The 17,415-nt window shown below is 39.3% G+C and overlaps 1 protein-coding gene across 1 annotated transcript in view; it reads right to left on the bottom strand.

The window, feature by feature from the left end:
• The window catches only part of DENND2C (DENN domain containing 2C), a 1,562,444-nt gene that overhangs the window by 307,927 nt on the left and 1,237,102 nt on the right, over positions 1-17,415 (bottom strand). Inside the window, exon 10 of the mRNA XM_044076720.1 lies at positions 7,289-7,358. Within this exon, the coding sequence (XP_043932655.1) occupies positions 7,289-7,358 (70 nt within the window). The remainder of the gene's footprint in view (positions 1-7,288; positions 7,359-17,415) is intronic.

Below are 17,415 nucleotides of genomic sequence, written 5' to 3'. Positions count from 1 at the left end.
CTGTCCTTATCCTTGTCTTTGCGTTTTTTAATAACTGCGGTCGTCGATTGATCCGACAGCATAGTATAATTGAATCTTCGGCCAAAGTAGTGCAAAGCAAAATCAAAACGTCGTTTTATAGTGCATTTGTTAAATCTAGCACAAAACCGACTAGTGATGTCGTGATCAGGGCCTAGGCATGGAATACAGTAAGAGTGGAAGTCCTTATGAGGTATTTGCTTCCCACAAGAAATACAATTATTAACTTTTTCTGACATCGGTCTGAGGCAAGAAAAAAGTTTCCCCAATGGGGTACTTAGCTTTACTGAACACTTCGGATCTGAAATTCGACTTCAAAAATTTCAGGAGTCGGCTGACCGGCACTTGCAAACTGGTTTTGCTTCGGGCACCGCGCGGCAAGAAAGACTGAAGAAAACGGCGTCGGATACATCTTTTATACCCCTGGCGCACTGACGTCAGGGAAGAAGCGACAGCATCCGATGCCGGACCAAGACTTTGAAACTCTGGCCGACTACGGGACCGCCTGATGGCAGGATAACCCAAGTGTAATGACTGCAGCAATGTAACACGATGAACATCTGGGGTGGGGGCTCTCCTGGCCGGATGGGCAGCAGAATCCAAAAGCCCCAACTCTGTTTGGGCCCTGAGAAAGCTCCTCATCATCTTGTCCATGTCTGAGGGCAAGATACTCCTAGAAGATCTGGAGAAGGAAGAGGAGTAGGTAGACTTAGAGGGAGACCTCTCCGACCTACTACCATGCTCGGAGGAATGGATCCGATGCCTCGGAACTGACTGGGACCTCTGTTTTGAGGTAGAAGGAACAACCTCTTCCAAGACCAAAATCAGATCAGTCAACATTATTGGATTTGAAGGCCTAGCCAACTTAGCGGGCAGATCCTATGGAATGGTCGGATCCGAGGCTTGCCGGACCTTGGTTGGATCCAAGGGCCTCTGATCTCGATAGGAACTGGATCCAATAGACTGCTGCGTGGCTCTAGACTCCAAAATCTTCAGATTCAAGATGCACCGGGCTGGGATCAGATCTTGGGAATTAGGATCCGACAGCCGCAGCTTCTTGGAGGGAGATGGCTGAAGAGAAGGGGCCTTCCTCTTCGGATCGGAAGAGGAAGCCTTGGAGGGAGAAACAAAGGGTCCCCACTGAGCCAGACCCTTTAGTAAGAGCTTGTTGCAGCACTCAGTCTTTTCCCTGGGGTTAAATGTGGCACAAAGGTTGCATTCAACCTCCAGGTGCGAGGCACCCAAGCAATAAGCAAACTCCTCGTGCGTGTCAGAATAAGGCATTTTTTGACTGCACAAGGAGTGCTTTTTAAAGCCAGCAGGCTTATCAGACATTATGCTACTACTAGAAAACAAAAATTAACTACAAAAAAACTACAACTACTCCCATAACAACAAAGTCTACAGCACTATAGGCTACTGTAGAAAAGGGCGCTAAAACCCAGCACACACAAAACTACTGGCACTAAGCTAAGGGAGGGGAGGGAATAAACTACAAGAATACTACTTAATAAAAACTACACTATCAAAAAACTAACTACTGAAAGTAGAAGAAAAGCACTTAACTCGCTAGAGCCAGAGGGCATGCATCTGCACAGAAAGCACGGCAAATGTGATCTGGGGATTAGAGGGCAGCAGGGCATCATGGGAGAGGGAGGAGCTAGAGCCTTGGATCCGTCTGTTGAACGTTGCTGGCTCGGATCCGATGTTGGATCCTAGAACCTATGGTGATGAAGACATAGATAACATCAGTTCTACAAATACTGCCTCTAAATAGGACATCTGCCGAACATGCAGGTAAGAAAATGAAAAATATTTATTAAAAAGGTTAAACACTTTCATCCATATGAACGTAGATGGAATTCATCAGAACCAAACACAGTGCTGCTCACTACTTTTAGATGTGCATGGTTTTAAGTGAGCAGTATTGTGATGTTTGCTTCTGAAGTCCATCTATGTCCACATGGAGGAAAGTGCTTAACCTTTTAATTAACATTTTTCATTTCTGTATCTGCATGTTCTGCGTCCTGTTTAGGAGCAATATTGCAGTTTCTATTGATGACTTCTCATGCGTCTAATTTCACTGATTCTATTGCTTTGACATGTTAGCCATATATTACTCAAATATATAACATGGACATTCACTATTTCTACTATGCACTACTTACAATATGTTGAATGTGCATCATCTTTTGTGGTTCTCAATATTGCTTATTACTGTCTATGTCACATGGCCTCATTTCTAACTGAAAAGGCTCCTGCACTTTCAACCACCAGGTTATCAAACACAAATTAATAATGATCCAATATTCAGAAAGTACAGTTGTGCAAGCAAACTTCCCATAACAGTATGATCACTGCTGCAGTGGCCTTACCTATATGGGTTATATACCCTGTCAAGGGTATAACAGTTGGCCAGTTTCCAAAGTTTTAGGGCATCTTCAATGAGGCCAAAACTGTTTGGCAGCTCAGTATGAACTGACTTACAAGTTTGGGCACCAAGCTCTTCAGAGCTTTCCTGCCAAAAGAGACACGGAGACTGAACCCTGAAAGGACAACGCTAGGAAAAACAAGAAATAAATAACTGCACCCCAGCATAAACAATAAGCAAAATAACTAGGGGGATGGAGAGAGGGAGCAGCTACTGTAGTAGTGATCATTCGAACATCTACTGTTATAGTAACTTTACTTACACAGCTCTACTAAGATCATCACATTGATCAGTGCTGCAGTAGCCCTAGCTCTATGGATAGATTTCCCTAGCTTACTACACTTGGGAGGTGAAAGGAAAAGAGTCCTGGAGCCACTGAGAATGGTCTTTGCAAAGTCTGATCTAGAGCTAGAAAAGGAATCAAGCTTATAGAGCTTTGCAAAAGTATGTACTTCTAGAATCCAACCCTTTCCAAAAAGCTGAACAGGGAGCCAAGGTCCTGGTACAGTGGGTCTTGACCCTGCCTGGAACAGTTTTGCTCTGGCAAATACAACAAAAGGTAATGGCCTTAGACAACAATTTAGAAATAGTCTGTTTTGACAGAGCTTATCCCTTCTTTTTACCTTTAAAAGAAATGAACAGCTGATCTGAAATATTTAGCTCTGTCAAGATGGCATTTGTTTTGTTTGTGGAAATCCAAGGAACAGAGCTATCCTACCTCTCTCATTTTAGGTTCAGGACAGAAAACCAGGAGATGGACAGTTTCACTTGAATGAAACTTGGATACAACTTTAGGCATAAAAGGAGGATCAGTTCTCAAATAAACCCTATCTATGTGGAAGATAAGATAGAGTTGACTCACCTTAAGAGCTTGCAACTCTGATACCCTTCTTACAGAGATCAGAACAATCAGTAAAACTGTTTTCCATGTTAAAAATCTCAAGTCAGCCAGGTTAGGTGGTTCAAATGGAGCCAACTGTTAGCTTCTCTAAGACAAAATTAAGACTCAAGGAGGTTACCATTTTTTGGAGGCCTCTTATGCAAAACCCCTTTCAAAAACATTTTGACATGATAGTGCATGGAAAGACAACGATCCAAGGGCAGCCATGCTGAAATGGCTGATAAACGAACCTTGAGAGATGGGCAAGAAAGACCATTGTATAGTAACTCACAAACATTGTAAAACCAGAGAACCACTAGCCCTGAATGGATGCTGGTTATGCAACTGACACTAACTAGAAACATTTTTCCATTTGCTAATATATGATGTTCTAGAAGCAGGCTTGCTTGCCTGTATTAATACCTGGTGCACATCCTCAGTAAACAGCTAAAAGGGAATTAAGATCCTGTCATTCAGGCAGTCAAATGAAGTTGATTGGTGTCAGGGTGCATGTTTGAGTAGATCTAGTCTATGGGGAGGCTTGTGGTAATTATTGGCCCTGGCTATTTTCAAAATAAAAGAAAATCATGATTGGCTAGGGCCAGAAGGGAGTCACCACAATGATCTTGGGGGATTCCTTCTGAATCTTCAGAAGTACCCTGGATATTAGTGGAAAGGTCAAAAAGCATACAGGAACATTCCCCTGCGTGGAAAAGGCATCTGCTTCCAAGCATTCTTGCAAGGAATCCTGGAGCAGAATCTTGTCAAATGATTGTTCAAGAAAGGAGGTAAAGAGGTCTACTTAAGGAACTCCCCACAGATGGATCAAATCTTGGAAGACCCTCTGATCTAGTTTCCATTCATGAAGTTCTGTCCTTGTCCTGTTCAGCCTGACTGTCACACAAGTTTACTATGGTGGAATGTAAGATGCCTGCAGAGCAAGACTGTGCTGTGAAGCTACATCCCAAGCTAAGATGGCTAGTCTGTAAGAAGGGGTAATGACCTAGCTTTTCCCCTTGGCTGCTGACATACCAGAAGATGACTGTGGTATTGACTGCAACAACCTGAAGAGGTCCCAGAGATCAAAGAAGATTCAGAGAGTTGAGTGCCTTGACCAGGCCAAGCATATTTACGTGCTTGTGTCTGTTCTTGGTGTCTCATGTGCCTTGAACTTATATCCAATGAAACTGCTCCCCAAGCCAATTCCAAGGTGCCTATAGTGGCAGACTATCTGCTTTGGAACAGGGAGGGAGAAGGGGTATTTGAATTTAGGGATATTTGCTGTCTCCACACCAAGTGATTTCCTTTCCTGCAAACCCCAGCACGGGCATCTGAAAAGAAGGGGTATTGGGGTCAGGACCAAAGAAACTTCAGATACCACTGTAGCTTCCTCATATGGAGTCTTGCCAAAGGTATCATGAGAATCACAGAAGCCATGACACCCCAACATTCTGACGTAGTACCTCGAAGTGATTGAAGCCTGAGTGGAAAACCTCAAAAATAAATACTGATCTATTTTTCCCTGTGGAAAAAAAGCTCTTTGAACTGTAGTGTCTCGCTGACATCCCAAAAACACAATCCTGTGAAGAGAAGTCAAGAATAACACTTGAATGCTCACTTGGAATCCCAGCTTATGTAAGAGATCTGTCACCCAAGAGAGAGATCCCTGACACTTTGAAAAAGATTCTGCAAAGATAAGCAAGTCATCTAAACAGGGAAACATGTGGATACCCTTGTAGCCCCCAATGAGCTATAACTGGAACTAGACACTTTTTGAACATTCCTGGTGCAGTGGATAGTCCAAAGGGTACGGTAGAGAACAGAATGTGATCCAGACATACAAAACTTTACGAAGTCTGGATGAATAAGAATGTGATAAGCATCTTTTAAATCTAATATTACAGGAAAACGAATGAGGAAGAAGCAGCAACAGGTTGTGAAGTAACATCATTCTGAATTTGCGCACTATCACAAACAGGTTTAGGGGAAAAAAATCTAGAAGTGGTCTCCAAGAGTTCTTTGTTTTCTTTGGAACTAAACATCCTTGAATAAAACCTTGTTCCCACCTGGAGGAATTACTAACTGCAAAGGAGGAACTTCCTCCTACTGCCATCTTTAACCTTGATGAATTTTCTTCAGAACCCATTTGTCTGAAACTGTTGCTAAAGAGAACACTAGAGATGCAGACTTTTTGAAATAAAAAAGGGGACTGCTGGGGGAGGGGGCAAAGTCTCTTAAAATAGTCATTCTGACTGGTTGTTTCCAGAATTCTTCTTAGAAACCTCTTGCCATTTCTACTTAAACATCTGTTTACCTGAAGAGAAAAGTAATAAAACACCAATAAAATTAAGAAAATGGAAGCTTCTTCCTCCAAAAGGAAATTATCTGCCCATAAAAGAAAAGCACAGGCTGTCAATCCTTGGAAGTGTCAGAGGGTGTACTCTTCAGTGGCAGTAAAGCTCTGAACGACTTCACGCTCAGACTTGTCCTTAAGTCAGCTCTGCTCAAGTTGCCTGACAGTTTGGGTGCAAGGATGATGGTCTGAAGCTTTAGAAGCCAGCCATCTGTTAAACCCTTGGCAGGATATAACCCATACAGTTAAGGATATTGCAGCAGTGATCAATATGATGAACATCACTGTGAATATAATGGCAGATCTATACTTATTAAACTAATCAGTTTCAGTTTTATGTGAATACATCCCTCATCTGAGAGGCAATGTTAACCTTAATGACATTTCATTTTCAGACTAGCTCCAGTGTAGCACAATACACCTGGAAATGATATCAATCCACCAGGTCTTTTCACCAAGCTCTTTAAAAAGTCACACTGCATTAAGCCTGCTTTCTTTTTGCTATTGGTGATTTTTATTCCATTTTTAAGCTTTTTTTTAATATGGTTTAATTTTTATTAACACTGCAAGGTAAGCTACATTTTACAGGCATTTTTTGTCCATAAAACATCTACATTGCAGGGGTCCTGTCAAGAAATCCGCTTCACAAACTCCCAGACATTAGAAAAGTAGCACAGATATTCCTCGGTGTATGAAAAATATCAATATAGTTACACCACAGTTGACTTAAATTTACTTATTCAATTTATTCCTGATGTTAATTAAAGTTCATGGAGGTAGGGAAGTAAAAGCCTATACTAGCACTCAAAGGATGCTAGGCATTGAAATTCATGCCAGACAAGAAACCAGTCTACAGCATGATGCACACAGACAACATGCATGGGACACACACCTATGATGTATTTGGGAGTTCACCAATTCATCTACAGTACTGCCTTTAGAATGCAGAAGGAGAAAGCAGCATACAATACAGAAGTAAACCCAGAAGGCATTATAGCTAAGAAAAGAAATGACGAACAAAATAGTTGGGTGTAGCAACTTTAACTGCTATATATACCACTGTGCCACCCTGAATTCATTTATGGATGCCAGAAATTAAATGAAAAACAGGATATTCGTCTTATCTTATGGGTACCACAGCCTGATTCAATCTAAGTGATACAGGGGAAACACTTACAATGTAGTGTGACAATGATCTGCCACAGATAAGAAAAGGAAATAAGGCAAATTTTGCTTCTGCAGTCTTTCAGGACTTCCTCAAAATGCAACAATTCCTGATAAAGGCATTATGCAGATATAATACATATTTGTAACTCTGTGTGCACATGCATGCACATTAGTTGGAAAATACAGCAGAACATACCAACACTTTTGGTTTTCATTAGTTTATGTACCAAAATGCACCATGATACATTTTATCATTAAAAAATTAGCATACCCCATAAACATGCACACAAGTATACAAATACATTCACTTTTACTCATTTAAAGCTTTCCAACAACTGATTTATCACAACTACACTGATTTAATAATGTTTATTCTAACCTCAAGTTTTCAATTTAAACCACATAGACAAAAACTGATAAAACATAAGAAAATGCATACCAGCAGTTTTCTGCAGTATCCAAACCATCTTCCTCCATCTTCTCCAGTTAGCACAAAAGAAAAGGTTTCACTATGGAGAAAAAAAACAGTTTTAGTTCTAAAAGTTTTAGGGAAAAAGGGTCTTTCTGAACAACAGTTTTGATTTCTACAGATCAGTCTTGCATACACACTGCAGAATGGAACAAAATGAGCACAACATGAACAGGGATTGCGGTCGGTGAAGCTTTGCTAATTCCCCAAGTACGGAGACCTGTTATGACAAATCCTTAAGCGCTGTGTCTTCCAAATATGTAGTTGATATACTGAAGTGACAGCCCAGTTGAGAAGTAACTTACCATGTTCCCCATGACGCTCCAACTTCTCTCCACATTCACATCTAGATACACCAAATCACATACTACAGGCTAAACAACTTTCCCAAAGTCACACTTTTTAGACCAGTGGGTTTCAACCTGCTTTCATCTTTCCTCTAAAACCAATGACTGCTTTCCTAAATCACACTTGTCTTTCACTGCTATTAGATTCACTGCCATGCCTTCTAAGTCTGCAAATGGGACTGCAATAAAATATGCACTGTTGGGACTCTTAGGGATGTCAAGTCTAATATTTGCTCTTCCAAGCACAGATGCTAAAGCATAAAGTTTGATGGTCTGGTGTTACATACTCACAGCAGAAGTGCCACAGACATTTGTGCAAGTCACCTTGAGCTCAATACCTCTTCCACTCTGACATCCTAGTGCTATAATAAAGTGATCTGAACACGCTCTCTCAGAAGAGACCCTCAGTTCAGGAACACATATTACTAGCAGAGAAATATCATGAAATAAGTCTTCCTTAATGGTAGAGTGATAAACAGATTTATGCCCTACAGGTGACACTGCATACATATACCATTTGCCTAATCTGACACTTCTTAATAATGCTTAGAAAATATAATGATTACAAGTCTTCTGTTGAATTGTTTTAAGTTTATGGAAGCCTATTCTTCAACCCTCAACTGAACTGCAAGCCTGGAAGGCAAAGGAAGCCAATTGACAAAGTCAGGGATCTGACACACACCATCTGGCAATGAAAGCATGGTGCCTGCAAGCCAGACTTGGTCTTCATTAGGGAATATTTCTAGCAGTGGGCACAGACTTAAGGTTGTGAGCTATAGTTCCTGTGGCAGAGGGTTTGATTCACTTGGCCATTATTTGCCTAAAATGTGACCATATGGCCTAAAATTGGAGGTGGTATACAATCTCCCTTGTGAAGCTGCTTAATTTGATGTGTTCTCCAATGGATTGAGGGAGAGACTACCAGAATGACAGCACAAATATGGAGAATGCATGTTTGGGGATTGTAAGGAGAATCTTGGCATGGTGTGAGATGCCTGCCATCATACTCTTGCTACATATACATGGCAACCCCGACACCACAGAGAAAATACTTCTTGGCACTGTAACCCGGTCTTGGTATACATTTACCATAATCTCCATCCTGGGCATTGCACTTAAAATCCTCAGAATTTCAAGAGGAATCAGTGTGTGTGTGTGTGTGTGTGTGTGTGTGTGTGTGTGTGTGTGTGTGTGTATATATATATATATATATATATATATATATATATATATATATATATATATGGGTCTACTTTTCTTTGTCGAAATTTCATTATTTTGAAAAAGAAAAGTAGAGGACCAATTATGCGAAAGTGCACTTAAACGAAAGTGCACTTTTGCGAATGCTGGTTCAACAAACTGCTAAGAAACACTGCAGCGCCGAAGCACAATACAGTGGGGAAAAGGGAATTTACCTGTTTCCCCACTACAGTCCAATCTCGGAGTTGGTATATTTAAGTAGCAGGGGTGAGGAGGGTGCAGGGGTGCTTGCCCCCCTGTACAACACTGCTTTTTTTGTGTTTTTTATCGGTTCGTTGAACCAATATTCGCGAAAGTGCACTTTCACGTTAGTGGTCCTCTACTTTTCTTTTTCGAAATAATGAAATTTTGACATAGAAAAGTAGATCCACATATATATATATATATATATATATTATACACACACACACACACACACACACACACACACACACACACACACACACACACACACACACACACACACCTATGCATATACATGTAACAACCCACAAAAAAATAAAGTATTCCTCCATCAGAGACTCAATCATTCAAACTGGCTCTGTCACGACCATGCAGAGCACAAATATCATCATGCTATTAGGAAAACACAGTTATTTATTTTACATTTGTTAAACGGGGTAGTGTCCGGCTGGGCAAGTAGCCCGTTTTCAGTGGATACCTGGGGGGGGGGGGGAGCTCCATAACAATAGTACAAAAACTATTACAAACATTTTTACAAAGAATACACAAAAAATTTTAACAGTTGCCTACAATCACAATTTACAAAAAGAGAATGTAAAACAGAAAACATTACATTTCCCAAGCCTTACTACAGACAGTAATATGAAACTCATTAGATACACAATTAAATAAACTATTGTGGCATTTTTATTTAGTAGAAGTAAGACAAGGAGAAAGAGAGCAGAAAAAAACATTTGATTGATGTCATGAGAAACTAGCCAGGAGTATTATAGGAGCATAGCCATTGTTGAGTTAGTTATTCCTTTAGGAGTTGTTTGACTACCTGTGTCTTTAGGATATTCTGGGGCATTAGGTTCCACTGTTTGTTTTTTAAAGGAGAAGAAGACAGAGTCACCAAACTAATTATGGGACTTTGTTAAATTAAGTTTACATTTATCAGAAGATCTAAGGGTCCTGGGGTTGGTGTTTAGTTGCACTAGGTTGCAGAGTGCAGGTCAGTTTTCAAGTTTGTTGATAATGGAGTGGGCAGTGGTGAGCTGCTTGAGTGATAACAGACTGGGGAATTCAAGCCAGTGTAGTTTTTGAACAGCAAGACAATGATGGGTCCTGTTGGATGTATTAGCAGCACATTTTGCTGTTCATTATAGCAGGAATCAAATAGATGTAAATAAGACATGTGCAGGCTAGTGAAAATTTGAAAACAGTATAGGAGAGTAGATACGAGATGGGATCTGGCTGTGGCTAGTCTGAAATTTTGAGTGAGGTAAGGTTTGGCCCTATATAGTGCACCGAGTTTAATGCGAACATTTTTAATTGTGAATATGTGTTTATCAAATATTAGGTTGTTGTCTACTGTAACACCAAGCAGTTTTGTTTGGTTAACTGGTTCTATTATAGTCACATTAGTGGAGTAGATGGAGAGAGGAGATGGGTTTGTTTTGGATTTCCTGTTGGAGAAGATCATTAATTCTGTTATGTTTGGGCTTACGATGAGCTAAAGTTCACTTAGGTAATTTTCAATATCTAGAAACGATTTTTACAGTTTATCTTGCAGTGTTTGGGGTGAGGGAGCAGAGCAAATACGAGTAGCATTGTCAGTATATTGAATGATAGAAGCAGATTTAGCATCAGTGTTTAGACTATTTGTAAATATAATAGAAAGGACAAGGCCAAGGATGGAACCCTAAGGAACCCCAACGGAGACTGGGAGAAGTGTGGAGAGTTTGTTATCCCATTTAGTTGCCTGCTGTCAATTAGTAAGGCAGGTAAAGAACCAGTCGAGAGCTGCAGAGTTGAGTAACTTACCATAACAGTAAATATTTGAAACGATAACTGCTGCAGTAGCCACAAATATGTGGAACATACCCTTGCCAAGAATTTCAGATGTCTGGCCAGTTGATAGAGCTTTGGGCTCTTTCCTCCAGCATTGTACATCCACTCTCAGTACAAAATTATGTGCTGGTATAAGAGGGATGTATGACATTCCAAAATTCAGAGATTTCTTTCCCAAAATGGAGCCTCAAGACTGAAGCTTTAAATTACATCAGTTCAAGCAGTGCAATTAACAATGTCATGCCACAAAAGTCAGAGGTCAAGTAATAAACCCCACCCTGGCGAAGGAAAGAGCAGGAAGAAGAGGGAGAAAGGTGGGAGGGTGTTAATACTGCATCACTGATCTATTCAAAAATCTACTGCTATGGTAAGTTACCTTAAACAACTTTGTTATGTTCTTATTAGATTACTGTTGTGGTAGGCATAACTATGTGAAGCAACTGCTATACCCCAGAAAGAGAGAGAGAATGGTCAGAGTTCAGAAGCCCATCTAACTTATTATGCTCACTGAAAGGATGCACCGAAGACCAAGCAGCTGCCTCTACTGCAAATACAGACTTCACCCCTTTCAAAAAAGCTTCAGAAGTTGCCACAGCTCTGCTGGAATAACCCCTGACTTTATGAGACTAACAAAACTGAATGGCCATTGGGAAATATATATATATATATATATATATATATATACACATTTTTTTTAAGATATAAAATCTGTCCTTTCCATTTTCCACTAAAAGAAATAAAAAGTTGGTTAGAGCTCCTAAAATTTTCTGTCCTAAGTGAAACCTTGATTGTCAGTGGATATTTAAGTATGAGCGATTCCTTCTCCTCTGTTTTTTTGTTCAGGAAAGAATATAAGGAGATGATTCGTGTAATTATAAGTAAATTCAGAAACAACCTTACCCATAAAAGAAGGGATGGTTCTAATACTCACCCTGTCATAAACATTAAGACCTGTATTTATATATTTTTTAAAATTTTCTGGCATTTAACAGGAAAGTTCGACTGAGCAGTGCCTTTTTTTCAAAAGAGGCCCATGGAGAAAAAGCTCCATTATACAGATATAATTTGCATTACTTCATCATTTACAGTCAGTTTCATTCATGAATTACAAACATCCTTGGCACCCCTTACATCGTCAAACAGTTTCAGTTAAAAACAGAAGTTACATGGGTTATACATGAACATATATTTTTGCAAATACAGACAAGTATATGCAGTGCAGTGTCATCAGTATGCATAGATTGTCAGGTTTTACATAAGAATATTTGTTACTACAAAGACTTGTTCAAAATATAGGACACAGGAAGACAAGATGAAGAGTCAGAGCAGTCCAAAGAAATAAAAAAAAAGGGGAAGGGCTCAAGGAAGATAAAGGACAGAAAGAGGAGAAATCATCTTGCCACTTCACTGACTGGGACCTATCAGTGAGGTAACCAAGAAATCAGTTAAGTGAGGGGGGGGGGGGTGACGGCCAATAAGAACAGAGTTTAGTTAGGAGAATTTGATGACTGACTGTGTAAAATGCCTTGGATAGATCCAGCTACAGGGTTGAGGTTATAAGACCCGAATTTCTATTGACATTTATTATATCTGTGAACCTTAAAAGGGCAATGGTTGTACTGTGTTGGGTCCAAAACCATGATATGAAGGAGAAAGGAAGTTTTGAGAAGTAATATATGTTGTACATTGAGAGTGAATACATCTTTCCAAGATTTTGGATAAAGGTGAGAAAATGATGAATGATCTATAGCTGGTAAGGTCAACTGATGAACTGCCTTTATGGAGGGGTATTATATAGGATTTTTTCCCATAAGATGGGGAGATATTTTCCTTGGATACAGTGGTTTATTAGAATTGGGACAAGATATGCAAGGCAGCAAGTTTGAAGTATTCAGATGGAAGCTGGTCATGGGCAGTGGGTATTGACTTAAGGGTGCATAGGTATTTTCTAATTATAGATGTTAGCACTGGACTGACTGTGAAAGTATGTTGTGGATTCAATGATTAGAGTGGGATGGCTGGATTTGTAGGAGTTTTGTTTTGTAGGAGAGAGGTTACTGTATTTATAAAATGTCAGTTAAACTGTGAAACACTGTTTTGGGAGTTGTCCTTTGGGGGTTTGAGTATTGGGTTGATTTTCCAAAACTGAGTAATATATTTATTGATTTCCAGAAGTTTTTTTTTTTTTTATCTTTTGATGATGAATTTTGGGTCTTGCCATGAGCACCCTTTTTGCGCTGTTTTATGCTTTGTTTGCTACAGTTCCTTAACTGCCTATATTGTTGCAGGGATGTTTGAGATTTGGCTTGCAGTCATGACTTTCCTGCTTTATCTCCAAGTTGCATGAGCTACTTTATTTTAGTTAACCAAGGGGCTGGTTGTTTTTAACACTTTTGGTTGTTAATGGAACTTATTCTGCCAGAATATTTAAAATATTCTATTAAAAGTGTCTAATTCTTTATCAAGGAGAAAAGATTCAAGTGAAGCCCAGATGATTTGGGGCAAGCTGGAAGTAAGTTTCTTTACTGAAGTTACTGAGGTTTCATTCTGACTGTGTTACAGTGATGAAACTTGGGAACTGTTTAGAGTGTCTGATTATGTAGCTTAGCTGGTTGTTGCTTAGGCTATTTATCTGGTAAGGTGTTACTTGTGGCAACATTGGTTGGAGTGGGTATTAAAATTCAGAAGAGTATGGATTCTTTAGATGTGGCCTTGTTAATTCCAGCTGGAGTCCTTATCAACTGAGAAAGCTCTATGGCTGAATTTGTTGGGTTTGATAGGGCAGTCATTTGCCAGTCTATGTTGAGATCTGCTAGCAAGATGGTTTCCAGTCTTAAGTTGGTATAGATCCAGGAAATAACATTACCACCCTGAAAAATGTCATTACCTGGTGGTATGTATAGAAATATGATGGTTACACATTTGTGAGCATTCAGTTTGAGGAGTGAGATTAGAAGTTCAGCACTGCTGAAAGTGTGTATAGTATCATGGTAAGTGGAGAGCTCTAACACATCAATCTAGAAAACAGCAACTCAGCCTGATTTTTTGTAAGTTCTGTCTAGTCTGTTATAACCTGGTGGGAGTACCTCTGTATCTTTGTGCATCTCTATGTAATTCAGACACTGGTCTAGAAGTAGTCAGACTGGTGAATGAAAGTCTTCAATGTAGGAAATTTTAAAGAAATTGCTACATGTTCAAAAGGGGAGAGTTGACTTCTCCAACACAAAGTTAAGATGCCAAGAAGATCTCACTTGTTTTTTTAGGTGGTCTAACTGCAGTATCACTTTAAAGAACTGTCTGACTTGAAATAAGGAAGAAAAGGGGGATCCAAAGGTAGACAAGTAGAAACAGCTGAAAGGTGTACCCTTGACAGGAGTGTATAGGCCTTAGTTGAGCAATTCACACAGGCACTAGACTCCAAACAGCCCCTGCTTGGGATGGGAAGTTGGTTCTCTTTTATTGGCACCAAGTATAAAATCTTGTCCACTTGGCTGTGTGGAGTTTCCTAGTTGGCACGTTTTCTTACCTCCTTGTACAACTGATACATAACCTCAAAAAAATAAACATGCTTAAATGGGATCAAAATCATAATGTCCATACAAATTGGACATTAATTTTAAAAAATGGGGTGGATTAGAGATCCCCTGTCCTGTGTCAACAAATTCACTATGTGAGGATGTCTTTGGCAACTGCCCCTGACAAAATGCATGACAAGGGAGAACCAATTATGTCTTGAAACAGGGAGGCAACAGATGCATCTCTGGCAAGTTCATCTTAATCTCTGGAAGAAATCCGGCTACAAGAGGAAAGGGGGGCATAAAGGAACATTTCAATACATGGAAGAGAGAAAGTGTCTGTTTTCCAGATTTTTTTCCCAAGAGGCTGGAAAAGAAATTGCTTAGCTGTCTGTTGAGACTGGAGGCAAACATGAAGCATTTACTTGTCTAACCTAGATTTACTCAAGAGTGCTTATTTTGTTCTGCTCTGATGGGATTTATGCAGCCTGAAGAGCAAGGTCATTCTGTATTGCAAACTTCCAGGCAATCACAGAAAGCCTTCAAGGGGGGAAGAATCTTGTCCTCCCCCTGGTCTGTGTATACACCATATCACTACAGTGTTACCTATCACTAGCAAGGGTCCAAGACTCCACAGCTGATTTACAGCTTTGGCAGCTTTTATTTGGGCAATCAACTCCTTGAGATTTATGTGGTTGTGCCTTAAATGTGGCTCCCACATGCCCTGGATGTAAGCAAGAGGAGGGAAAAGAAAAGGAAAGCCCTGGTTTTATCATGACCTGATTGGTCCATCATAGGAGGTCTTCTTGATGAAATTGGAAATAAATATTTGGAGGGATAAGGGATGAAGATACTGGATGCAAAACTATTTGAGACACCACTGGATTTTTACTCTGTGCAGTTTGGCAAACAAGAACCATTAGAATGTAGAATGCCATATAGCCAAGAGATTTGAGGAACTATCTTACTGTTAGGCATGTTCTGATCGGCTAAATTTAAGAAATGAAGATGGTAAGATGATATTTTGCTGGAGTGGGGTACTGACAGTGATGCGTCCAGGAGACATCCTACAATACTAACCTGTTAATGGGGTCCACACAAGACTATTTTAAGTTTACAATGAAATGGAGGTGGCTGCTGAAAAGATTACTAGTGAAATAAACAGCTTCTAGGATGTCTTTGATGGTGGGAACCGAAATGAGGCAATCATTCAAACGGGAAAATATGAATGTCTTGGAAGTCTTTAGAAGGCTATGACTGGACAATGGCACTTCATGAATACATCTGAAGTGGTGCAAGTACCAAAGAACAAAGATGTATATTGAAAGTGCAATCTCAAGACAATGAATTTAGGTAACATCTGTGATTTCTATGAACTGGAATGGTAACCATCTCGGAGGTCTACACTGACCAGAAAAGGCCTGGAGAACACTGGAGGAAAAGGGGTTTATAAAGTGAGCATCCTCAACTTTGGTACTGAAAGAAAGGTATTTAGCTTTGAAAGGTCCAAGCCAATCTCCATATACCTTCTTTTCTGGGAAATAGAAACATTCTTGAATATAAGCCTCTGCCTTGTTGGGAAGGAGAAACTGGCTCTATCACCTCTAAGACAACAAATATAACAATTTGAGAAATGCAGCACAAAAAAATGGAGATTTACTGAGAAAGGACAAGCAAATTAAGAATTCTGACTTATAAATGCAATATCATATACTCTGTAAACAGACACATTTAAAGATGTAGTAGTGAAGCACAGTCATATTTAAAACAATGCTGACAGATTATGTGAAATTCTACTTGACAGACCTTTATTTAGTTACAAGAATAATTGTAATTTAAAACAATTAGACTATAAAGAACAAATAAGTGATACCAATATTGCTTCAAGACAAAGGAAGGGCACAAAACCATGTAGAAAATGTGTACATGGTACATAAATAATGAATATTTTTTTCAGATACCCAGTAACAGCAAAATGTTACAAACTAAATTACTATGCAGACTGTGACACATCAAATGCTGTTTACTTCGCAACTTGTGGAAAATGCTCTTTATTTTATGGGGGCAAACCCAAATGCAAGTTAAAAGAAAGGATATGCTCTCAGTTATCTGAAATTAAAAGGGGTAATGAGACTAATGCCCTGTAAAAGCATATACAAAAGGAAGGGGTGGATCTCAACTGTATATTCTTGATCTTAGGGGTTGTCATTTTTAAGTTACAAAGGAGATGACATTTTAAATAAAACAGAATGGAATACAAGTGGATAGGTAGGCTAAGGGCCAATTATATACCTTGACTGAATGATTCAGTGAGTATTAAATGCATTTTGAAATCAAAACCAATAAAAATAGCATTTTATGTTTTACCTCATGATAAGGTGCTTTTAGTGTCATGTGATATTTTATGTGTATTTAAACTCTCATGTTTACTTAACCATGTAGCAACTTGATAAACTGTATTGTGAAAGCTTGATATATTCCTGAAGCTTGTGTGCGTTTTAAAATATCCTTATGGTATCTTTAGACTTCTTTTTTTGTGCTGCATACTATCTTTTGTGCCCAGATTAGATTTTATCCACTGGAACTGTCCAGTTTGCCCTTCCACAACTTGACAAAAAAAATGAGACTTGGTTCTTTGGAGGAAGAGGGATCACAACCTCAAATGGTAGGGATGCCCACTATAATCTATAACCATTATAGAAAATAAAAAAAAAATTCAGAGTTCCAATTCTTCAAAACAGTAATACTAAGAAAACAATGACCACCAATCTTTCTAAGGTGCTTTTGAATGTTCAGGTATAATCTTATTCCCAAGTGTTACAATTAATTTCTTTGTTACTAAACTCATTAAAACAATTTAAGTTGCTGTTTTGACAGTTAAAGCTGTTAACATAAAGTCCATAGTAAGTATGTACAATCAATCTGTGTAGTTTTACCTGCTGCAAAATTTGCTGAGTTT

This window comes from Protopterus annectens, chromosome 7.part0 (assembly GCF_019279795.1).
Source record: "Protopterus annectens isolate FY-2018-M chromosome 7.part0, PAN1.0, whole genome shotgun sequence".
NCBI lineage: Eukaryota > Metazoa > Chordata > Ceratodontiformes > Protopteridae > Protopterus > Protopterus annectens.
This window is presented reverse-complemented; position numbering and strand designations above follow the sequence as displayed.